A 26,238-nucleotide genomic window follows, 5' to 3' on the forward strand; every position below is an offset into this window, starting at 1 on the left:
TGTAATTTGCTTATGTACAATTAAATATACTTGTGTGATATTCCAGTGTGACTGAAGAAGAAAGCATATTTGCTATCCTTTGTTGGGGAATTAGTGCCAGAAATGTGGGCAGGAACTGTTTTTTCAGAAAATCTAACATTAGCATTTCCCAGATCTCAGTGCCCACAGTGGCTACTATTGTCTGTGGTCATATAAAGAAAGAACACCTCACACATGATACCACTTACTTGTTATCATGGAGTGTAATAAAAAGAGGAAAAATTAAATGCTGATTGACTGTCCTGTTACTGATATATTAAATTACATTTTAGGGCATTCAGCTGTGTACAAAATATCTTCACAGTTAAGTAAAAAATAAGATGATACTTACTAACCTCAGAAGATAAAAGTTGATGTACCTGCATAGAGCTTCATGTTATTAATTCATTTCCAGATTTTAGTGGCCTGGATATCAAGCAGAATTCAGTGCTGCAAAATCACGTTAGTGTTCCAAAATTACAGAATGGTTGCTCTCAGCCCTAATTCTCTAGAAACTAGGTATCTGCATGTTACCTCTGCTGCGTTTGCTGTCATTTCAGTTTTCCTCCACAGCTGAAGCCTAAAATTTATTTTTTCTTTAGCTTGATTTGGTGCATCGGTAAATAAAGATGCATAATATTCAGTAATATGTATTTGTATACTTGGAAGTTGTTACAGTGTATTTGTGGTATAAAGTTGTTTGTGAGATAGAAAACATCTGTGCTGGGAAATAACTGCTCTTTTAACTTCGAAGACAAAATGTCACAACTTCACTAATTCATTCCACTGCAGGTTTTAAAAACTCAAGACCTTTATGCTTTTTACTTTGTATATGAATTCACATACATACATGGAATTGGAGTGAAACAATTAAGGAAACATACTGCATGCCATTGAAAGAGTTCTTATGATGTTTTTATTGCAGATTAGGTAATACATTTTCATAGGTAGGTCTGGCTTTGCTGGACATTCCCTTGAGAATTAAGCAATTGTTATCAGCGAGCACTTCCCTTTCTGAGTCTGTGACTCTGGGTACCAAACTGCTTGGGCTGTGCTAAGGCAGTGCTGGGGAAAAAGGGGATCTTTGGGTTGTTGATAGAAGTGAGCCAAGAGGAAAAATACATACAGTTAAGAACAGACAGAAATAATCTTTTTTTCACAGCTCCACATTTTTCTACTGAGTGAACTGCTGCCTGCTCAAACTTCTCTGTTCAACAGTCATTTGATCCTGCTCATTCTAGAACTTCATCATCCCTTCTCCAGCACTGAGTCTTGAGATTCCTGTTCCTCAGTGTGGTTGCCAGTCCAGTTAGGCTTGTGCTACATTTCTGATAAACATGATGAGAAAAGAAAGTGTGTGAACATAAGACTGCCTGTTGGATGGCCATTAACGAATCACCTCCCTGGCCACTGAGCGATTGTGCATACTGTCTTATTCAGAGTTAATACAGTGGTGCTTAGGCTGGTCTTGGAAGATCAAAATCCCACTAGAAGGCAGTCTGTCTGTGAAGATATTCCAGAGGAAGCAAACCTGTTCTGCCTTCAACATGAAAGGCAGTATTATTCTGAATAACTGAACTTCGTGGTAAATCATTCATGAATTATTAGAATTTCTGTTTCATCAGAAGCTGTTGTTAGTTTTTACTACCTTGCTTGTCTTCCAGCAGATTTTGAAGGGAACTAAGTGTTTTGTTCACAAAGATTGCCTTGCTTTCATTTTGACTCCAAGTGCCTTCAGCTGTCTTTGTGTTTGCTTTAGCAAATCTTCTGGGTCTAATGAGCAATGTATTGAATTAAGAAATTAGAAATTCATTAAGCCTGGAGAAATACCAGGTCACATTAGATGCCACTATTTCAATCTGGCTAAGCAGCAGTTCTGCTGAGTTAAGTGGGAAAATGGACACACCTGACTGCTTGTTTCTGCTGCTTTATGGGCTGTTAAATGTGAGGACTCAAGCCCTCACTATGGGTCCTTTTATCAGCGGTGTGTGCTATACACACACAGGGAATTCCTGTGAACTGTGACTCACACCAAAAGCAGAGTATCCAGCTTGCCTGCTGAAGGATAGCCATGGCTCTGGAGGCCTCTCTGCTGTCTTGAGACTCTATTAGAGAAGCCTTCAGTATGAAACAACAGATCCTCCTAATATTTTGGAATGAACATTTTTAGGAAACTTGTATTTTTTAAAAAAAATATTCAACTGGAATAGAGTCTTCTCCCTGAAGGTATTAAAAATAGAAAAGTTATTCACACTGTACATGCAAACTCTTCTGTGACTGGTCTTGGACAAGATCCTGTACCATATACTGTTTCTTGAAAAAATGTAGACTTAAGCTGTACAGTTATTTCAATTGTTTCTTTGTTTCCCATAGTGCCCATTTGGAATACTTTACCTGTGAATAAACTCATAAATGATTAAAGGATGGAAAAGCACTGAGCAATAATGGACTCTAAGCAGAACCACTGAGTTATTAAACCTTGGAATTGTTAAGAGGAAGGAAGGAAGGAACTAAAAGCAGACTTGCTGTCATTCCTAATATGAATGTGACTTGATTTCAATATCCTTACAATGCTGATAAACACGCTCACATCCAGAGTTGCTTACTAAGCATCTTGGTTGTGGTTTCTGTTTCAGAAATAGAATGTACTTCTAGCAATTAATATAGAAGAGAATATAAACAGTTTTGACTGACTTCTTTTTTGTACAAGTAGGATATCAAGGGAGTTCAGAGAATAATCAATTTTTCTATATTAGACTACCTGCAAAATTACTTGCACTAGTTCTATGTGGATACTTGTAACAGAAGGGTGTTTAAAACCTTGAGTATGTTCTTCCCCATTTGTGACATTGATCTTGGAAGATTATGGATAGACATGCTTAATTCTGTAGAAAGCTTGACCAATTGTAGTTGCTTCTTACATAAGTAGATGCTTTCTTGTGTACATCATGCTGAAGCAGAGGTTTTAGGTCCACAATGCTTTTTCACACTATGTGGAATTACATTCATTTTGTGGAATGGGTTATAAATTTCTTTAATTTTCAATGAGATACATAATTTCATGTGAAAATATGGTATCACTTTTCGGTAATCTGGATGAGGCATCAAATGCTTGGACAACTGTAGTTCGCATATTCATGAGGGCTTGTTGTAGAAACCATTCCTTAGAGGGATGCTCTGACTTTTTTGTTATAATCTATTCAGGTTTCTGTAGACAATCTCACCAAGGTTCAAAGGGTTGAGCTTCACCTTAGCTACCACTGTATGCAGCTTTGCACATTAACTTCCCAGTTTTTTGCCAGTGGCAGGTGGCTGCCTGTGTGAGATGAGAGGGACTTTCCTGTAGCTGGGCTCTTCTTTCATTGATGTGTCACAGTCTCAATCTCTGCAGTGTGACCAGGTGGTGTCATCCAACCTGATCTGTGTAAACCCAAGGAACAAAAACCCAGGTCCTGGAGGCTAAAATAGGACTGAAACGAATCTGTACTAATAAAAATGGGTGACAAGCTGAGACTGAAAATTATTTCAAAGATTGAATTCTTGACACACAAAGCCTTGTTGTCAGCTTTATGTATTAACATACTTGCTACTACCAGTCAGGCAATGTCTCCCTGTGGGCATCAGATAATCTGATGTCGGTCAGAAGCTCAGTCACTGACATGCTGCCAACTGCATAAATATGCTTAGGAGCATCCAAGCAAAATATGGTGGAATCTGACATTTGTTCATATGGGTTAAACAGCAACAGGTCATCCTTCTGTTAGGCAGACTGAGTTCAACCACCATAGTGAACAGGCCACAAACCCGACAATCCCTGAAATCAGAGTTTCTAGGCACCACATTTCTGCATTTGGTCACTTACCCACTGTTATTTTGTTTCCAAAATCTGAATAAAATGTACCACTCAATTTTCAAAATGATTAGTGGAAACGTGTATAAAATTGTCTCCAAATTTTGTGGTGAGTTACATATCAAAGTTGTGTCTCCTCCCTGGTGTCTTGTCCCACTGTATTGCAGAAGCTGCCCTTTCGGCTAGGTCCAGCATTTGGAACATAGGTCAACGGATCAGGTCGGATCAAGTATCTACAAAAATAAATTACAGTTGTTACTAAAACAATGCGGAGAAATCCGGAGTAAGTGCATACAGCTGTAACACTGAGAAGACCTGAGCAAGACTTAGACTTACTTTGAAAGTGTTTAGTTCTTGTGGTAGCATTGGTTAGATTTTTTTCAATTTAAAATACAGAGTAAGATGAGGATGCCAGCTTTACAACATTACAAATATATGTATTATATATTTATATGGGTATTTTAAGTATATACATATATAGTATAATTTGATGTCTCTTTAAATAGAAGTCTCCATATTTTATATTTTGCAGGTCTTGTGACTATTTTTTTATGTGTGTGCTTTAACTTACACTATATCATTCAGCTCTAATCTTGTATCTGGAGAAGGGTTGATCAGGATGTAAGAAAGGGTGTTCTGATGATCATTCATTTCATCTAGAGTACAGGGGGAAAAAAAGTACCAAATAAATTACATTCACAAATGAATTGTGAGAAGCATTACTTCTGACATATTAATTTGATGAAAGTTTATAGAGCTGTAAAAAAGTGTCTGGTGTCAGAGTGATTTCAAGTAAGTTTAGCAATTTCTTTTTTCAACTGTAGTCATATTGAAACTACCTGACATGTATCTTTTGAGTTATCAGCTCTAAAAACATCCTGTTTTCTAATGTTTTAAAAATCTTCTGTATTTTTTCAGTCATAGCAATTTGAATTTAACCCAATTTCAGCGTGATCTACCGATCTGTCCTACAGCTTAGATAAGTTTGCGGTGAGCAGACACTCCTGTGCTTGGATGACATCAAGTTCAAATGATGACCAAGGTAAAATGCAGGTGTATGGCATTCTCATCTATTTCTAGATTTGGTCAACATAAACCTTTTTATCCCTTTTTCTATTTATCTAGGAAGCACTTCCCTTTTATCACCTGTGCCAAGGGCTTGAAATGTGGAGGCTGTATAAATGGAAATTGGTATGCCTCATGCATTTTTAACTGCTCTCCTAATGATGGGTTGAAATAAAGGCTGACAATTTTTATTTTTAAGGTTTTTAAGGTTTTTAAGCTACACTTTCGTAGCTGCCATTACAATATATTTTGTATCATTTTCTCTTTGCACACTCCTTGGGCTGCTGCAGTGAGACTGGTTTTAATCTTATCAGACTAAAGAGGAGGGGCAAAAGGAGAGAAAGTATTTCTATGTTAAATCCTATTTAACTTTTATGGAAAATTTATAACCCAGAATCAGATAAATGTAACAGGTAAAGCATTTAACTATCAAGATTTTGCTGCTTTGTAGATGGTATCTAATAGTCCTAAATTTGAGTAATGAAATGAATATTTATTTTTGGCTTTTAACTAGGATTTCAAAATAAAAGCAGGACTACAACAAAGTTTTCTCCTTACTACTATAAAGATGAATTAAATTTACAAAACAAAATTGATCAAATGTTGTTGTGGCCTGTGAAACCTCTGGAATATATTTAGCTCTGAATCTTTCTGCAGAGTTGTACGGAAATATCTAAGAGAGAATGCATAGAAATTATCCAGATGGGGTGTGGAATAAAGAGCCTGTATTTACATATCTAGAAATTCCTGGTGTTTCTAGGAAATTAGAACCCATAGTCCTGGGGTTTCCACCCAACATGCTACAGGGCCAGGGCCAGAGAAAGGCCACCTAGCCAGCTGTGGTGCATGTGTTAAAAAGTGTTACAGAGCTCTTGTCCACAGCTTAAAAAAAACCCCAAAAAATCCTACAAACTAAAAAGCAACTTGACATCAGCCTTGCTGGAGAATGATTTGATGGATAAATATGCTGGAGAATGATTTGATGGATAAAAATGCCATCTAAAGACCTAGTAAAACATGCTTTCTAAAAATGACTTTCATATGATAATTTGGCATTATTTTTGAAAATTGTGCAGAAAAGGCAATATCCTTTACAGATAAACAACACTCCGCCTTGACATATGAGTGAACTTCACAACAGCCCTGTCTTCATCTTTATTTCATGAGGTTTGTGGAAATATGGTGCAGCTGTTCAATGACTGGGGAGTGTTTATAAATTCAGCATACACATATAATCTACTAAATATATATATGTGTCTGACATGCTGCCTTATGAGCCTTCCATCTCAGCATAGGAATGGGTGATAATGGAATGAATGAATGCATTAAAAACACTCCAAGTTACTCTTGGCAAATGAAAAGAAAAAAACCCAAACAACCTAAACCAACAAAACAAAAAGCATTATTATAAACTTAGTAATTTAGTTTTGGCTCCATAATTTCTTACAAATAAGTTCACCTTGTACCATGCTAATGTTGCTACTGAAGTACTGTAATAGTGGTACCGTATCCTGCTGGAGAAAGGCCCAGGTGCTTCATTCTGTTCTTCACAAGTTCAGCAAGCTCCTGCCTTTCTGACCTCCTGTAGAGGTTCATTCTCTGCTGGTTGATCTTCTCAGCAGTTTTAGCAGAGTGCCTAGGAGCCCTCCTGCTCAGGCGCCGTGCCCACTGCATGCTCTTCCTCCGCAACAGTGGGTGGTCAGACTGGTCACTGGATGTTGAGTTTCGGTGATTACCACGGCAGCTGAACTGGTCTTTGGTATCTTTGGTGTCCTCCCATTCCTCCATGCTGATGGAGATTTGAGACTTGAAAGAAAAATGACAAGTGAGATGAAGGGCTGTATTAAATGGAAGCAAATGACGATGTTCTCTCCCCAACAGTGCAGTTGAATATGGGGTTTGGCTGCAATGGAGCTGAGGGAATTCATCTCTCTTTTACTTAGCAAGTATTCCTGAACTGGGCACCCTTTACTAGACTTTGACTTTTCATATAAAAAGCTCATTTATAATATAAATACTTCATCAAGTGCAAAAGCAGGTAAGTATTATCTTGTGCCAAATTGCACTGTGATCCTTAAAAGAGCAAATTTAGCATTCTGATATTGTCATTCCTGAATCAAGGAATCAGTCTTGAATGACTTCTCCACATTCTTCCCAGTCTGCATAGTTTCAGAAATCTAAGTTCTCTAATTGCTTTTTACATGTATGTTTGTGGATTCATTAAGTAATGGTTCAACTTTGGCTGCACTCTTTTCAGTACTCTCTTAAGACCACAGGTAAAACATGCCTGTTAACTTAGTCTCAAATTCCCAGGTCTTCTTGACCTTCCAGCACACATGAAATTAGGATGCAGTAACCTTCACTGTGATTCAGGGCACCTCTTGTGCAAGCAGTAATTGATTCCTATCTTAAAGAATAATGGTGTTATTCATATAGTGACACCCCCCACCCCAATAATTAAGAGCCAAAATCTGCTGCTCTGTTGCTGTGTTTTCCTTATGCCACTCAAATAAGACCAATGGTATGTGCACGTACAAGAAGTGAAATAACAGAGGTGGATGAACTACAGGTGCATTTCTAACATACAAAAATTACTAGAGAATATAAGAGGAAATATTTCAAAAGATAACTTTTGTTAAGATAAATTGTTTCAATGTGTATTTTAGATTTAATGAACAGTTATAATTTCTAGTTTCAAAACCACTTCCTTAACAGTCCTGAGTTCCTCTTGTGCTATATGAATGTCTTTTATTGATGTGGAAACAGTAAAGTCCTTGCTGGTGTCAGTACAAGCACATTACCAAGTTAATGGTTATAGATTTCAATGTGGGGAGTATTTAAAATAAATACATAAAGTATAAAACAAAGATGATGTAAATGAACAGGCTGAGTTCAGGTGAATCCCCTCGAAAAGACTGTGCTGGTAATTATTAGAGAATAAAGCAAATTTAACAGAGGAGCCACTGAATGTCCTCTTCCCACTGACATGAAAACTGAAAGCAATATTCTGCTGACCTCATCAGTGCTGAATACAACCTTTCTGTAGGAGGCTCAGCACAGAATCTGTGAGGTTTCTGGAGTCCATAAAATAGTATTTGATATGAGAAAGCTGGATACAGTGTGAAAGACACTTCTATTTTTTACTTTTGCACAAATTAGATTTTATCTGTGTAAAAGAAAAAAACAACAAACAAACCCCATAATTAGAAAGAACACTAAAGATGCTTATGTTGTAGCACTTCAAGTAAAATCACATTTTTAATATTCTAGACTAGGATCTTGCAATAAGCCTCAAGTAAAGACCAGGTAATTTATTGAGGCTCTTTAGCTTCATCTCCAATAGAACAGGGATTTTTTTCTTTTTAACAACCTAATTTTTTGAAATTTTGTTACTGACTCTGCTGATGTTAGGGCAGAAGAGAGAACCTGGATCCCTTTGAACAGACATGAAATTTGATTTTGTTGTGTGTTAGACTGTCATTTTGGGTTTGTGTGTATTTTACAGCAAGGACTAAGGTAGGCAGAGTGTACACTCCATAGGATAAGGTGCTACTTAAGGATAGGAAGTAGCTATTTGGTATGAACAAATCTGATACAAACTGAGTGCAGAGAATGGTCTTGTTTTGCCTTTCTTCCTGCCTGCATTGGCAGCCTTCCTTGCCAAACTCTTGACAAAACAAATAACCAGACTTGCTGACAGCAGCAGTGTAAAGGCAGAGACCAATCATCATCACTACAGAAGGGTTAGTTACTTTTTGAGCCAGAGATTAAAGGGGAGAGGCCAAGTGAAAGAGTAAGTTTTTTGTTTCTGTGAATCTGTAAATCCTTAGCTTGAAGTTTTGAAACACTGGGATAGGTGAGCTGAAAGCATAAAGGAAGGTGATAAAGCTAATGATGAAATTTTTATCGTGCCTGTTGAGAAAGCTGTGCAGAATGGCCATTTGCTGTACACAAGAGGAGAAAATTCAGCTTTAAAGACAAAGCAAAATCAAAGCCTAAACTCTCAAAAGCAGCACAAAAGTGTGTCTGCCAATGGCAGCTGTTAAACACACAGAAGATAAAAGTCCAGTGCAAAGTACTTCTGTGCTCCCATTTTAACCAGCCTTGAACTTAATCTAAAAATACTTTTGCAACTATCATTACTTTGAGGTTTGATTGCTTTTATTGAATTCCATTTCCTAGATCCATTGCACGTAAATCTGTTGCATGAGAAGCATGATTCATGACATGGTGTCACTCCTGTGCCAAACAGTGAAGAAACATGTGCCTTTAAACCCTTAGTTTTGTTTGCTTTTTGTTTTTTAAAGGCAGGTTCCTGTCTCATGTATCCCACTCTGTGCCCTGAAAGGCATGATTGCTTACATGCCAGACAGCTGTGACCCACTCAGGCATGGTGTTCTAACAGAATGATGTCTTGTGCCCTAAAATCTAGACATTAGGCTGGTCAACACATGGCAAGAATGGGAATGTAGTCACTGACACAACAGTGTGCACATCTGAGATGATGGTGATTGAGATATCTGTAGTGATAACAGCAACCATTTATTAACTCAATTATTCCTCCCTTGACTTGCTGTTCCCTGGCAGCTTTGTGTAAAACATGAAATAGTTTGAAGGTATAGTTTCATCTGTTCCATTCTGAAGCAGTGCCTTATTTTTACCTTACTGCAAGTTCTACACTGACTAAATTTTACTGTTCTGCTTACCAAGAATGCTACTTGCATCCAGGGTTCTAGAAATGCTTTTCTGCTCCAAAAACTGTCTAAACCATAGCCAAGCACAGGCACATTTTCCTTTTGTGATAAACCTGGGTATTTTGCTCCACTAGCACTTAAGGTGTTTAAGCTTAAGGCTTTCACCAGATGAACTTTTCACTGTAAAGATGATTTGTTACCTTCAGAATTCAACAGAAGCAGGCCCAAAAGGAACCATTATTCCACTGGGCTTCTTTGAAATTCCAAGTCTGTCAGCTTTCAGATTTTTCAAGCTGTTTGTCCAGAACGATACTGCTTTAAGATCCATTTACACAAGAATAGTTTACTTTTAGGAGAATTTTACTCCCACAATTGAACCTAACAATTTTACAACATTTTCTGGCTGGGATTGAATTACATTTCTTCATAGCAGTCTGTACAGGACTGTGTTTTGGATTTGTGATGATGTGTTAATAATGGGGATGTTTTAGTTACTGTTGAGTGGTGCTTACACCAAGCCAAGGCATCTTCTGTTTCGCACTCACTCCAGCAGCAAGTGTGCTGGGGGAGAGCACAAGAAGCTGTGAGGGGACACAGCCAGGACACCTGATCCCAGCTGACCAAAGGGATACCCCTTACTCATGGTGCTGTGCTCTGCTTTCCTAGAGATGGCCAAACACTCCCTACCCATCAGAAGTGTGAGCAAACTCTGCTTTGCTTTCACACACAGCTTTTGCTTATCAGACTGCCTTTACCTGAGCCCAGGAGATTTCTCCCTTTCAGCCTCTCAGTTTTCTCTCCATCCCACCTTGGGGGGAGCAAGCAAGCCAGCAGCTGTGTGGGGCTTGCTTCAACTAGGACACCCATAAGCAGGCAGACAATAAGCAAATACTTGTGAAACCTTTTCTCTTGACTGACGAAGAAGGGGGAAAAGAAAACGAAGGACAATTTAAAAAGAAAATAAACAAATTTGGACTACTAAATAGAAGCCACAGAAAAGCAGCCATACAGGTAATGAAAAAAATTTTGTATCTCATTTTTATATTTTTTAAATGTAATGTAATGCCTCATTGAGAGGCAGGCTAGATTCACTAGTTATTTAATTACTGCGTCACTGAAAACTTGTTTTATTTTTAAATAAATAATGAGTATATGTTAGTGAAGTGAGGGCTTCTCATTTGCATAGTGAAAAAGGGAGTGCCAAAGGATAAACTGTACGTATTAAATATTATTATTGGCATATTTTGTCCTTCTGACTCGTTACCCATGTTATCACCTGACAGCATCCAGGTATGTGCATTACAAATTTAGTTTATTATGTCTGTTTAAACTCAAATTGATAATCCTGTTGAAGGCTCTCTGAGTTACAAACCTTCAAATTTATGGTTAAAATTTCATAGCTCCGAAGTAAAAAGAGTGAACTACTTTTCTTTAATTCTCATTTTAAAGATCTTACCCAACCACATTCTTCTGACTTAATGTATTGAAAAGCTAAAATGATATCCCATGCTAATATTTCATTAGTGAAATAAGTAAAAAATAATTTAATTTCAAAATTAACATTTGCAGAAAGATTAGGAAAAGATTAAGAAAGAGACCTCATTTGTAGGTCTCTGTTGGAACCCTGGACACAGAATTTCAAGCTTTCTGTGCTGACAGGTACAGACCCACAACAGAACACTGTGCTTGACCTGAGGCCATGGAAAAGGCTTCCAAAATTGATAGAAAGCATGGAAACTTGTGAGTGTGTAGTTTGAATAGAAGTGTGTTATATCACTTGGCAGAAAATTTAGACTTTAAGGTTTTAGAATATAGTAATATCTATGCAAAAAGACGGAGGTTTTAGGGTGTTAACTTGCCTTGATCTTTCTCCTTCTTCATGGATTTTAGTAATGCTGTGTGAATGGATAGAGAAATCCACAGTGCAGAACACAGGTGTTTGGTTATTGGGTTTCAAGTAAAAATAAATTAGTTGGCATTTTATATTGGGTAGTTGACACTTAAAAGGCCTTGGAAAGAGATACCTGGGGCCCCATTTTCTAGACTGTTAGCTTAGTGTGCAGACGACCTCACTGTCTGTGTAATGTAATATAGATAAGAAAAAATAAACAACTGAGTATACAAAAACTGTCTCTCTCACTCATTAATACCAACCTTGAGGAAAAGAACAAGGAAAAATACAGGACATTAGACAGGTCTCTATCCATAAAGGCCACAGACGCAAAGCTAGATGTTCCCCGGCGAAAAGGCAGCAGGGGGAGAAGAGCTGCACTGCCTTCCGGAACGATGGAGCGACACCACCCCATTCCACACGGGCAAGCACGGCTCTGCCACAGGTTTTAAAAGCTGCAGACACAGCTTTATCTCAAGCCAGCCCACAGAGCCTGGCTCAGAAGAGCCCGGGACAGGAAGAAGTCGCAGGACAGCACGAACCGCTCCAGACAGGCGAGGGGGGAATGGGATCAGGTCTCGGACTGGGAGTCCCAAACACAGGAGAGCCAGAGATAATAAAGGGGGCTCCCTGCTTCCGGTGGCCGCAGCACAGGGTCTCCCTAGACTGCCCGCTCTCACTCAAACCCAGTGCGAACCGCACGGCACAGCAAACCCTGGCTCACCCCAGGGTTTTCGGCAGTGCCGATCGGCTCTCCCCTCGGGAAGACAGTCACAAAACATGGGGCATTCCCCAGAGACTTCCTCCGAGACCGCCTACTGCAGCTTACAGCATGCTCACAAGATATGTGCTTTTCACAAGATGGCGGCACCCTGCATCTCTCTGCCGTACAATAAAATGGCGGCACTCTACGTACTCGTGCCGTACAGCAACATGGCGGCACCCTGCACACTTCCGTAAATAATGAATATACAAGTACGTAGATACTTCGCCGATGCCATTTTTGTTACCAACGAGATGTCCAACCTCTGGCTGCAGTGCCACCTATGGCTGCTTCTGTTATTGCAGCCTCAATACCTAAATTACACAGCCACAAATACAACCTCCGAGTTTCTGCACAGGAGGAAGTGGAATGAATACAGCCTCGAAGCCAGAAGAAGGAGCATCTGAAGACACAAATCCACAGAATACAAACAGAGAATTAATTCCATTTTCTCCTAATCCAGAGTAATTTCAAATAATAATACAAGAGATTCTTCAAGAGACAAACTTAATTTTATTAATTGGGCAGAGATTAATAGAAAGGCATTAAAGGAGGGAGATTTTGATATGGTAACAACACAGATAATGGCCATGCCAGTAAGATATGGTGGACAAAATGCAAATCCTAAATGGGTACCTCTGACGCATAACATAATTAAAGACTGAGGCAGGCAATTAAGGACAGTGGCTTAGGCTCTCCATACTTCAAACAACTGTTGAAAGGCACTTTCAATAATAATGATTTGGTGCCTTATGATTGTAAATATATAGCATCTACAATCTTAACAGAGTCACAATACATCCTGTGGGAAGTCAAATGGAGAAGAGCTCCCACCTAGTTGATAGACACTGCAAACCCAAATCTCACAACAGCCCAAATAGCAGGAGACAAACCTCATGACAAACCTGAGGACTAAGCTGTTGATCTTCCTCGAGAAGTGATTTCAGACATGAAAGAAGTAGCTCAGAAAGCAATTCTGCAAATTCAACCTGCTGGAATCCCAGGGGGCATTTATACAGAAGTAAAGCAAGGAATATCTGAATCATTTACCTCTTTCATAGATCGCCTTACACAATAGAAAAATAATGCACATCCTCATCTGCTTCAAAGCCTTGCTTTTGCAACCACCAATGAAGAATGCAGATGCTTAATTAATGCCTTGCCAGATTCACAGCCAACCCTGCCTCAAATGATAGAAGCCTGCAGCAAGATAGGCCCTCCTCAACATATATCAGCTGTCCAAGCAAACGTCTTGGGAGAACAATTTGGAAAGTCCTCGTAACAGCAGACCAAAGACTCGCAAAACCCCTCTCAGCTCTTCATATAACTTCTCAACATGACGATTCCACAGAAGTAATGGAAGCAGAACTCACCAAGAGACCATGTTTCAAGTGTGGAAAATTTGGATGCATAAAGAAGTATTACCCAGAGTCTGCAGAGAGTGTGAAAGCACCGAATCGTTGCCCAAGATGCAGAAAAGGGAGACATTTTGCAAATCAGTGTTGTTCCAAAGTAGATGTGGATCGAAGACCTCTATCTCTTCGGGGAAACTCCAAAAAGAGTAGCCAATGTTCTACGACACAAGTGATGGCAGTGGCTTAACAGCCCAAGACCCCTCAAGACACACAATATGTGGGGAACCCCAATCAGACTCCCTATGCAGGACCATCTGCTGCTTCCCCAGTGACCCAGAATTGCTACCCCCAGGGGCACAATGCTAACAGGCAGCTTCCAAGTTAATATACTTCATGAATGAGAGTCACGCAGTGATATCCACAGAAGTCACTAGAATTTCATGGAAAAGGCAAGAATTCTTAATTATAGGTAAGGACAGAAGCAGCATCTTAGGGCTTCCTTAAGGCATCTATCCACCAGTCATTTCAGTGAACCATAATGAGTAATTGATAGTTTTGGCTCAGGCCTTGAAACCTCTGTTGATTGTTCCAGAAAATACTCCAATAGCCAAGGCCATTGCTTTACCATCCAATGCAGTGGAGCAGCGGGTCATGCCAGCGGTGAATCAGCAGACATTATCTGAAAATGAAGACATGAAGTTCGATGTCTTCTGGATGAAACAAATAGGCCGTGATCAACCACAAATAACCTGCAATATAACATGTGATAGCAAAACAATCGCAATCACAGGCATGTTGGACACTGGTGCAGATGTCACAGTCATTTCCCGTGTCTTTTGGCCCAGAGAGTGGAACTTGATTGCACCTTTGAAATCGCAAGAATTGGAGGAACCATGTTACGTATGCAGAGTGAAAGACCGACCATTGTTACAGGGCCAGATGGAAAGGCAGCAATCATTCATTCTTTCGTTGTGCAGAAGCCTATCACGGTATGGGGAAGGGACATCCTGTCACCACGGGGAACAAAAATAGAAGTGGATTTTTAATAGGAGTCATTGAGGCACTCACCACCCTGAAATTGACGTGGAAGACAGACAGTCCTATTTGGGTGGACCAGTGACTGCTAGACAAAATGAAACTGAGTGCTCAAAAATTTAGTGAAGGAACAGTTCCAGAAAGGCCACACCAAACTGACAAATAATCCCTGGAATTCTCCAGTGTTTGTTATCTGCAAAAAAACTTCCAATTCATGGAGATTGCTCCATGATCTCAGGAAAATCAATGAGGTAATTGAAGAAATGGGACTGCTTCAACCTGGACTTCCTTCTCTCTCGATGATCCCAAGAGAATGACCACTTGTGATTATAGATCTGAAAGATTGTTTCTTCAACATTCCACTTCATCCAAAAGATGCTCCTTGATTTGCTTTCTCAGTTCCAAGCATTGGCAGACAGGAGTATTTGCAAAGATATCACTGGGTGGTCCTTCCTCAAGGACTTAAAAACTCGCTAACAATTTGCCAACAGTTCGTGGCCCAAGTTTTCCTCCCTAATTTGCCCTAAACTAGGACACCTTGTCTCCAGCTCGAAAGAAGCACCCGCAAGCGATGATAGTGCATTACATGAATGATCTGCTCATTGCAGCACCAACACAAAAGAAATGCAAGAGGCTCGTGACAGCATGAGTGCAAAAGTTCAAAACACAGGACTGAAAGTCTCTATATCAAAAATCCAGGAAACTTCACCATAGAAGTACTTAGGGTGGAGAATCACAGAGCAAACAATTAGGCCACAGAAGATACAACTCAGAACCCATGTCAACAATCTGCAGCATCTACAGCAGCTTTTGGGAGAGACCAGTTGGGTCAGGCCAATTTTGGGGATTACCAATGATGAACTTGTACCACTTCTCAACCTACTGAGAGAAGATAGCAACATTAAATCTCCCAGAACCCTCACACCTGAGGCTCAAGATGCCCTTCAGAAAGTTACTGAGGCCATTCAACAAAGACAGGCACATCGCTGTGCAAATGTCACAGCTGTTTCTTCTTGCAATGTTAGGAGAAAAAATCAAATTGTATGGTCTCATATTTCAATGGGACACCTCACAGAAAGATCCCCTGCTGATAATCAAATGAATTTTCTTATCCTACAGATCTCTGAAAACAATTTTTACAACATCAGAAATGACAGCTCAGATCATAATCAGGGCCATAGCAAGATTAATGACAGGCAAAGATTTCACAACAATTTATCTGCCATTGAGAAAAGAATATTTTGATTGGGCATTGCAAAAAGCAGAAGAATTGCAAATTGCATTACTTGATTATTCAGGTGTCTGTTCAATTCATTTTCCAAAACACAAGCTGTTGCAGGCAAAATTAAGTTTCAAGAAAAAACCCATGATGAGTGAAGTGCCGTTGGATACAATAACATTATTCACTGACAGTTCAGGGAAAACACATAAATCAGTAATAACATGGCAGAATCCAACAACAAAAACATGGGAATCAGATATTCAGATAGTGGAAGGATCTCCTCAAATTGTGGAATTGGCAGAAACGGTCAGAGCATTTCAGTTATTTCAGGAACCCCTTAATCTGATTACAGATTCAGCTTATGTAGCCAATGTAGTCAAAAGAATAGAAGTATCACTCCTAAAGAATGTTGATAATGATGATTTGTACTGTTCTCTTGCATGCATGCAAAAGGCCATAGAACACAATAAAAAACAAATACTTTATCTGTCACATCGGAGTAGACTCTTCACTTCTAGGATTCTTGGCAGAAGGAAATACAGAAGCAGACAAATTAATGATTTGCAGACTCCTTGCCAAACATTTTTAAGCAGGCAAAACTGAATCACACATTTTTTCATCAAAATGCACAAGCACTTATGCGAGCATTTCCGATTGCTAAAGAACAAGTGAGGGCAATCACAAGTCCTTGTTCTGATTGTCAGTTCATGCAACCTCCTGTATCCACAGGACCAATCAATCTGAGATGATTGCAGAGTCTGCAATTATGGCAAACAGATATCACAAAATACCTAACCTTTGGGAAACTCTAAAATGTCCATGTATCAGTAGACACCTTTTCAGGTGCAGTCTTTGCCTCCTTGCACTCAGGAGAAACAGCAAAATATGCATGTCAGCATTTTCTGCAAGCATTCCCACCACTAAGTGTGCCTCAGGAAAAGGACAGACAATGATCCAGCTTATGCTATTGCCACATTCTTAATGAATTGGGGCGTGCATCACACCTTTGGCATCCCACACTCTCCCACAGGTCAAGCAATCATTGAGAGGACACACCACACTTTAAGGTCCCTTTTGGATAAACAAATAAGGGGGGAAGCAGAGGCCACGCCTCAAATGTGTCTAAACAAAGCACTACATGTTTTAAATTTTTTAAACAGCTATTTTGCAGAACACCAATCATCAGACATTCTTCCAACACCACACAGGCGAAATTAAAGGAAATTCCTTTAGTTTTGATCAGAAATACAGAGACAGGAAAATGGACAGAAGGCCCATTTTCACTAATAACCTGGGGTAAATGTTATGCTTGTGCCTCCACAGGTTCGGGTCCTAAGTGGGTCCCTTCACAAAGCATGAAGCCTTATTAACCACAGAAACATGCAGACACCCCCAGAAGCACAGAAGCAAGCACACAGACATGAACTGCATCAAGACTGTATCTGATGACAAACATATTTTGTCCCTCAAACAAACATCTTTTGTCCCAGAAGCTGCGAACCTTGGGTTTTATGCCAATGCAAAGAGTGTGGGAATCGTTGGTATCATAAAGCCTTGTTGGCAAGAGCGTGATGTGGATCATGTTACAATTCAAAATTTCATATGAGGCGTAAGGCCACTGAAATTTTAATTTTATCATGTCACAAGGAAGAAAACAGATCTCGTCTCCACAGTCTTTAGAGAGAACTGTGGGGAGAATCAAAAGAGGTCCAAATTTGCAGAGCTGAATGTAAAAGAAGTAACTTAGTGCCTTACATTTGGCTTGTCCCAGAACAGAACTGGGAAAAGGCAAAAAAGGAGTGTGCAAAAACTGAAAACAAAAAAGGTGCCTTGAATCAGAAAAGAAACTAAAGAGAAACATGAAGCTAAATCAGATATCATACGTGTTCCTTATTGTTTCGTTGTTTGCCTGAAGTAACATGATCCTACCCTTGTGTCAATCAAAAATCAATTTTTGGGTGACCTTGGCCAATGCATCAGGCCTGGATACCATTTGTTAGATTTATTCAAGTCCAGAAAAACCATTCTCAACCTGCTTGGTCAGTTTACTGGTAGACAGTCGGCCAATATCAAAAGATGTCTCTCCAGATCATTCATGATTCATTATGAATCCCACAGAGGGATGGAATGTCTGGACCAAATTTCTCCTTAAGGCACCCTATGTACCTCAAGAACTGAAAATCTTTGGCTCAGTGAAAATGAATTTTTGCATAGTATTTGACTTTCATGGGTCAAAACAAAATAAAGACAAAAATCACAGATGTCACTCCAAATCACACCTTGTACAAAAATGCAACATCTTGGTGCAATTTCACCTCAGCCTCGTGTACAGCACCCAATTGTGTCCCTTTAAAATTGCCATAAAGAATCCTTCTCATTTGTGGTGATAGAGTTTGGCCTGCCATTCCATCAGAAGTCAAAGGTGGCCCATGTAGCACTGGGAGACTTACTTTGCTGACAGAGAAATAATAAAAGAACATAAACATAAAGAGAAGAGGTTTGTTGATCAATGTACACCTGATTGCAATGACAACTTTAGGGCCTGGAGTTTGGAAGGACGCTTACAGCAGCTCTTCTCCTGCCTCAGGCAGCTGCAGGAGCAGCCTTGATACAATTAGATAAACTAGGTTGTTGGCTAAGTAAGACATCTCACGCCATTTCTCTTAAATTGAGTTATTTGTTAACAGATGTTCAAAGTGTGAGACATGCAACTCTGCAAAACAGAGCAGCAATTGATTTTCTTTTGTTAGTGCACGCACATGGATGTAAGAATCTTTCTGATCATTCGGTGTCTATACATAAAAGCATACAACAATTGGAAGAGGGTATCACCAAACTCAGAGAAGAAGGAGGATCATGGTTGGATGGTCTGTTTGGCTGGTTGAGCCTTGCACCATTGTGGAGAGAACTTTTGAAAATAGGCATGAATGTACTGACTGTCATCATAGCTATCATGGTATTTGTGCCTTCTCTATTTCAGTGTATCCAACAGTGGGTTAACAAGGTAGTCAAAACAGTGTTCATGGTTCAAACAGGAAGGGGAGGTGTTGGAACCCTGGACACAGAATTTCATGCTTTCTGTGCTGACAGGTACAGACCCACAACAGAACACTGTGCTTGACCTGAGGCCATGGAAAAGGCTTCCAAAATTGATAGAAAGCATGGAAACTTGTGAGTGTGTAGTTTGAATAGAAGTGTGTTATATCACTTGGCAGAAAATTTAGACTTTAAGGTTTTAGAATATAGTAGTATCTATGCAAAAAGACAGAGGTTTTAGGGTGTTAACTTGCCTTGATCTTTCTCCTTCTTCATGGATTTTAGTAATGCTGTGTGAATGGATAGAGAAATCCACAATGCAGAACACAGGTGTTTGGTTATTGGGTTTCAAGTAAAAATAAATTAGTTGGCATTTTACGTTGGGTAGTTGACACTTAAAAGGCCTTGGAAAGAGATACCTGGGGCCCCATTTTCTAGACTGTTAGCTTAGTGTACAGACGACCTCACTGTCTGTGTAATGTAATATAGATAAGAAAAAATAAACAACTGAGTATGAACACAAAAATTGTCTCTCTCACTCATTAATACCAACCTTGAGGAAAAGAACAAAAAAAAATACAGGACATTAGACAGGTCTCTATCCATAAAGGCCACAGATGCAAAGCTAGATGTTGTTCCTTCGTATTGTGAGAAAGATGTAGGTGAGGGGAGATTTCCTTGCGCCTCTCTGGAGGGGAAAAGTTGTACAAATTCTGAATCACTAACCAAAAAATTGCACAAGTATTTGTTTGAAAATAAAGTAAAGCCATTGTTTAATGAAATGGCAGTACTAATGGTCTTGTAAACAAATGGATAATACATGACAGAAATCAAAGCTGCCCAAACAAAAGAAGTATGTTAAATAGTCAGGAAAAAGTATTTCTGCTATTTTTCATATACAGAGAGATGAAGAAATGTACACGTTTGTGTGGCAAACATAGAAATACATACATAAAATATTACCACTGTTTGGCAGTTAAATTTAGAGAGAGTCCACAATACTTTGAATAACACTAACTAGAAATAAGCAACAAGAGAATGAATTAGAAGGTCATGTGAGCAGTGAAATGCTACCTGTTTTGAGAGGCATTGCTGACACAATTACTGGGTTTGTTACAAAGGGCAGGTTTGTTACAAACACTGCCCTTAGTGTGCACAGCGAGGTCAGAGGACAGCTCACACAGTCCTAGCCATACCCAGGTGAGTTAAGAAAATTAGAGACTTTAACTAAAATACAAACAGCTTATGAGAAAATTCAGAGTGGAGGATATGAAAGAGAATTTGGGATAAAGACAGTGTAGGACTGGGTGTGCTTGGTTAGAGGCCTATGCAGGTCCTGCTTGCAGAGGGAATACAATATAGCCAACAATTGCCAAAATAAAATGAATGGTCCCAGGACATATATATATCATTCCTCTTGTCTTAAGTTGTGTTTGTAGAAGGACAAGGAGAATGGACTGTAGTGGAAAAGAAAGGAACCATGTCCACAACTGCAAGCAAGGGATCTGAACTGTGTCCAAGTGAACCAGGAGAACTGCAAACAGGATACACTTGAAAAGTTCAAGCCCGAGGAAAAGCACTATTTCATTAGAAAGACCCCAGACCCATTTCAAAAGTAGAAATGAGCATGCCCAGAGGGGCGGGGAGCTCATTACTATATGAGGCAAGAGCGGGCCAGAGTCAGCAATGAATACGTATAGTCGTATTGTGTAATCCTATGCACATGTAATCCTGTACATATGTAATACTTTGGGGAATAAATAGGGAATGAGGGGCAGTGAGGGGCTCACAGTCTTTGGTGATGATTCCAGCATGTTGCCCAGTCATAATAAAGCACTTTCTAATGTTAAGTAGTTAGAGAGTCCTTTGTCCATGATTTTATTGCTTCACGGATCCCCTTGTTTCCCATCCATCCATTCCCTGCAGGCAAGCACAGGAATCACAAGCCAGGTGACCTCTGGCCCTGGGCACTGCTGGAGCCTGGGGCTCAGCCTGGGTTAGTGTGACCATCCATGTGTCAGCAGAGGCCTCGTGCACTCTGCAGTCAAACCCACAGAAAAATATGGTGAACTGACCCACCTCGGATGTTGTGAGCTTCTGGGATTCTGTCCTGTAAACTCCAATTGGAATGTCTCCTGTAGAGGAACAAAGCTTCTGATACAGTCTGGCATATGTCCTAATCCACAGATCCTCTTCTGTGATTTTCATCTGAACAAATAACAATAGGAGAGAGGACTTTTAACTCTTGAGGGATTATCACTTGTTCACTATGCTACTCATGGGAAGAAAAAAAACCAAAACTAAACACTAGCTGGTAATTATCCCACTGTAGTGTTGTTTCACAACAAATCTGCAACTTCTATTGAGTTTGTCAGACTGTTTCTTTTGCTTTCTCCCTGTTTAGAAGACATTGTAGTAGAAGCAGTTTAGCATTATGAACTTCTGGTCTTAGTTTAAGATTACTTAAAATTTACATGGCAGCCTTCACCCACTGTCTAAAGTAATTTCACTAAAATATAAATGAATAAACGAAATATTGTCAGCAATAAGAAACTAGTGTGGACAGACTGGAGTGCATGAGTATTTTGAATTTTGTCTACCAGACTGCATGCTGAATATGTGGGGATAAGGGAGTGGGGAGGAAGTAATACACTAAGAATAAGTGGCATAACAAGTCTTACATGAAGCTCACTTATTTCATTACTAGCTTTATTTCGAGATGTATGTGTTCCTTTTTAAAGATTCAGTTGCACTTTCAAGTGTTCCTACATTCACTGTAATAAAGCTTAATGATTGACCAAGAAATATGTAATTTTTATTTAAACAACTTTTTTAAATCATTATTGATACCTCCCTGCTGTTCTTTATAGATCATCACAAAGCAACTTTTAATAACTCAGCTTGTATTGATATGTTTGCTATCCAGGGTATGATGGGTGTGGGAGAAAACAGAAAGGTGCGGCTTATTTTAGTAAAAATTACTTCAGTTTTTTAAGATTTTATGTATGTATATACACAGTTAAATTGCATTGGGGAATATTGACATGTATAATAACGAGATGATTTTTTAACTCCAACTCTTAGTCATTTAAAACATCTGATCTTTATGTAAAAACTACATATGCTCTTTATTGCCCATAGGAATGGGGACTGGGAGATAGTCCTGGCCAGGCAGCACATTACAGATAGTGATTTCTGGTTTTTGTATACTTAATTTTTAAATTGGTTGCTGAACTGCCATTGGTATGTAATATAAAATGCACTATTCCTGTGTTTTCCTGACTTTCCAATTTTCTGCTGAATAGAATGAATTATGTTTTCTCGGAGAGATGTTTTTTTGCTATGAAGCTAAAAATGGGTATGTTTTCTGTTTCATTTCCTCTTCTTCTCCCTGATGAAAAAGGAAACAGATGGCCTTCCTTGAACTTTCACAAAAGGAAATGCCATACAAAGAAAGTGGAAGTGTTTTGCAGACAGTACAGAATCTTCTCTGGTACTCTGTACTGGTTTTTGTTTTTTTTTAAATAACTTACAGAACAAAGAAACCCAGATCCTGGTGTGGTGTCAAGTCCCAGCAGAAGTCTTGTGATAGAAATCATAAAATCTTTCACAAATGACTGCAAGATTTTTTAACAGGAGAGACAGAAAAGAAAGAAAAAAGCTTTAATGAACAGATGAGTAGGCAACCATTAGCACTGAGTGTGAATTTCAAAGAAATTATACATCTGTGTTTACAGTCCATCTCTTTAAGTATTTTAATCACTGTAGGAATACCTATCATTTTCTTTTTGCTGAATTTACTTATATAAAGTAAGTTTTTCTAAATAGGCTCTGCATGTGCATGCAATGTACGTACAAGATTCAGGAGACTAAGGCATGGTAAGAGCAAAGATGGATGTGTCAGTGGAAGTGAGGTGTTAGCCCTATGAGGTGTGAAATTACAATAAACTCTTCTGTGCAAAAGAAACACTGGCATATGTTAGATGGATCTGCAGTCCTCAGTGGGTCCCTCTGAGGTGAAACTGCTATTATTTTTATTCAAGTCAGTAATCTGAAGGGTTTGGAAGAGTTCATATGCCTCATTGCTCTGCTAAACAGTATGTTGCTATTGGTTAAAAGGTAGAAATTAAATTTAGTGTAGAAATATAGACTAAGGCCAGAAACAGAGTAAAATTAAATCAGCTGAAACACAAGTATTTCTCCTCCTGGGCTGGGCTGCTGGAATGAGAGGGCCATGTGGGTGCCCTTCTAGCTGTGGCTGAGCTGTTCCTTGCCAACTGTACTCAGGTGTAGCAGGGCAGCACTGCAGTCCTTGGAATGCAGCACACACTGTAGCTCTGCTGGCTTCATGCAAATGCATAGCTAACAAAGAGGTTTTCACAAAAGAAATACCTCACAAATGTATTACAGAAATCCTTTAGAGCTAGAGAATCTGGATTTGTTCAAACTCAGAAACTAGACGGATTTCATTTGATACACAGTGATTCAACTATTTTAATTTTTGTACTGGTAGTCTCCCAGTTGCGATGGGCTAAATGCCAAGGAGCATCTTGAATAAAATTTGCTTGCAAATTAAACCTACTTGTTATCTTGGCTGCATCATTTCTGACACTGAATTTTCAATAAATTAACAAGTTTATTCACCAGCATTTGCAAGACCAAGTTTTCATTTTTCAGTCACTGTCCTAAAGATAATTCAAAGGCTTTTCTTTCAGCCTATAATGGGAAGCAGCAGCTGAACCTCAATGTTCCACATGTCATTTGCTCTGTTTCTTGCAGAAAAAAAAGACAGAAAATGGGACCATGAAAAAGAACAAAGAGCTGCTATTATAGAATTTCTAACTTGGAATAAGAAAGATAATTCTAGAAAAATGTCAGTTCACCTATAAGCAGTAGCAGTTCAAAGGAAGGACAGGTAGAATTAAAGTGAGAATGAGCATGTAAGGCTTTTTGTTTTAAATACTTTCTGGTGAATGGCATTACTCTGTCAAGTCATAGCATGATAATTCATGTGTAGGAACAAATATAAAAATTAAAGTTACCTATGTGCTGGCAGGAGCTGTTGATGATTGACAGATCTGTTTCTATATATGTGTCTTTGGTATTTTTACTTCTTTTTAATATTGTGGTATGTGATGCTGATATTCTGGGGCATGATTATTAAGATATTTTATATGCAAATACATTTATTTCTAGAACCTTAAAATATGTATGTCCATATACATGATGGGTTAATATATTAATGACTTCTTGAGAAAAGTTTAGCTCCAGGAATTTTTCTATTTATGTTGGATTTGCCTTCAGAAAATTTATTTATAAGTAGAATTGTGATGAAAGAACACCTTTCATGCACCAAATTACCAAGTAAATTAATAGCCCTGCAAGGAAGTTTTCCGCCTGGGTACTAAAGCATCCACAGGCTATCCCTGGGTTGAAGCAAAGCAGGAGGTTGCTCAGGTGAACAGATGATGTGGACCATGGTGGTGTTCCTCCTTATGCTGTGTGCCTTGAGCCTTGAAGGGTGGCGCTGGGGGCTGCTCCTTGGGCATCCTGGTATGTCAGTGTACAGAAAAGTGGGCACTGCTGAAGAGTGAGCACTATTGGCCTATTTTCCACCCTGAAACTAGCAACTACTGCCTCCATTTGCCCTGACTGTATTTTCTGATATTTTTTCTTCACATCCCTGAAGCCGTGCTCTTCCCTGATTCTCACTGTCATCACTACTTCCTGGATTCTGAGCCACAAGGTTGAATTGCTGCCTTTTCTTCCCCCACTGTCTCTTTGTAACCACTGAATGCATTTCTTGCAAGGGCAAGCATGGCTTACTTTACAATGTAATGATTAGGCCTCTGCAGTCTAGTCAACACAAGTAAAAGGAGAGGACAATAAGTAAATGAGGCCTTTATCAGCAAATGAAAGAGACTAATAAATTACATATTAAAGTAATTTTGCTCCTTTCTGTTAGGGGCACGATGCCATGGGAATGGGCGAATAGGGCCCTGCCTTTTTTGTTGCAGAGTACAAGTATCACCCTGAAACTAGAGCCTTCTGATTATTTAGAATTGTTCCTTTTTCTTTTTTCTTTTTCTTTTTTAAAGGAGAAAGGGTGAGATGTCACCCTAGAAATTGAAGCCTTCTGATAATGTTTCCATAGTTTTAGTTACTTTCCCATGAAAGTAACATAAACATAAGTTGTTTATCACATTCCTTCTAAGAAACGTCTTTTGATGGATGTTTCTCATGACCAGTGTGCTTGGGAAGGTGGTAACTTAATTATCCAATCCCTGGTCATTGTCGAGAATCTATAAATACTAGAGTCAGAGAATAAAGGATGGGTTTTTGTTCCAACACTGAGAGATGTTCATGTGAATTATTTTGTGTCCTCTAGCGACATACAAGCATTATTACATAGGCCTTATCAAAGCTATTTGACTGTGGAGAGGTACATAAACAGTGTTATATTATGTAACATCAGATTTTGTGCAGTCACAGAGTGATTTTGGGATTGATAACTGAACTAACACGTGGAGCATGCTCCATTATCTTCTGCCATTGATTGGTCCCAGACACTTGAATGGATCCTATTGTCAGAAAATAGGGTCATCCAGCAATTAAGAACAATAAAGTGGGTGGTAATATTTGTGTTAAGTCACAGTACTGTACATAGTACCTGATAAAGCAGTGTGTCCAACATGCTGATGCTGAAAACCCTGCCAGCAGCAAAGGGCAATCGAAACATAAATGCCAGATTAGATCCCTTCTCCCGCTCTTTCTGTTAAGGAATAAAAAAACAGAAAAAAATTTTAATATTGATTTTGGAAGGACTATAACAAAAACATGAAATAGATATTATCTTGAAAGAAGTCAAAAGTGTAAAATCCCTTTACTCTCAACATGGTTTCTTCCTATAAACATATAGGATCTTTGTTCAATAGGTACAGTTCTTCAGGTTGAAAGACACTGATCAATGTATATGTTGTTTCAGTCATCACATCTCAAACTGCATGGGCATATTCTGCCAGATCAATCTTAAAAAGATGGAGAGATATCAGCTGTGCTTATCTCCTGTTAACCTGCTCCAACTCCTTGGTGCTGACAGTGCACTGTCATCCTGATCCAGGAAGTCTCCAAGGAACAGGAAACATGAACAGAATCTGGTACAAAAGGAAAGAAATGGGCACAGGGGTCAATCAGTGCCCTGGTACTGCTGGCCACACTGTGGTACCAGCCACGATGCCATGGCTACCTGGACACATGCTGGCTTAGGCTGTCAACCAGCACTCCTGTCCCTGAGCAGCTTTCCAGCCAC

At 39.2% G+C, this 26,238-nt stretch overlaps 1 protein-coding gene across 3 annotated transcripts in view; it reads right to left on the bottom strand.

Annotated features, from left to right (window-relative positions):
* Positions 1 to 911: 911 nt before the first annotated feature.
* KCNT2 (potassium sodium-activated channel subfamily T member 2) overlaps positions 912 to 26,238 on the bottom strand; it is a 129,360-nt gene continuing 104,033 nt past the window's right edge. For 2 of the 3 annotated variants that reach the window (XM_086842824.1, XM_086842823.1), the window contains 6 exons: positions 25,600 to 25,701; positions 22,463 to 22,546; positions 21,009 to 21,137; positions 6,439 to 6,739; positions 4,440 to 4,524; positions 912 to 4,101 (listed from right to left, as the gene is read on the bottom strand). In XM_086842824.1, the coding sequence (XP_086698950.1) occupies positions 3,990 to 4,101; positions 4,440 to 4,524; positions 6,439 to 6,739; positions 21,009 to 21,137; positions 22,463 to 22,546; positions 25,600 to 25,701 (813 nt within the window). In that variant the 3' untranslated portion in view covers positions 912 to 3,989. The remainder of the gene's footprint in view (positions 4,102 to 4,439; positions 4,525 to 6,438; positions 6,740 to 21,008; positions 21,138 to 22,462; positions 22,547 to 25,599; positions 25,702 to 26,238) is intronic. The other variant, XM_086842827.1, reaches the window with a different exon arrangement.

Source organism: Cyanistes caeruleus, chromosome 9, assembly GCF_971803275.1.
Source record: "Cyanistes caeruleus chromosome 9, bCyaCae1.hap1.1, whole genome shotgun sequence".
In the NCBI taxonomy this organism is placed as follows: Eukaryota; Metazoa; Chordata; class Aves; order Passeriformes; family Paridae; genus Cyanistes; species Cyanistes caeruleus.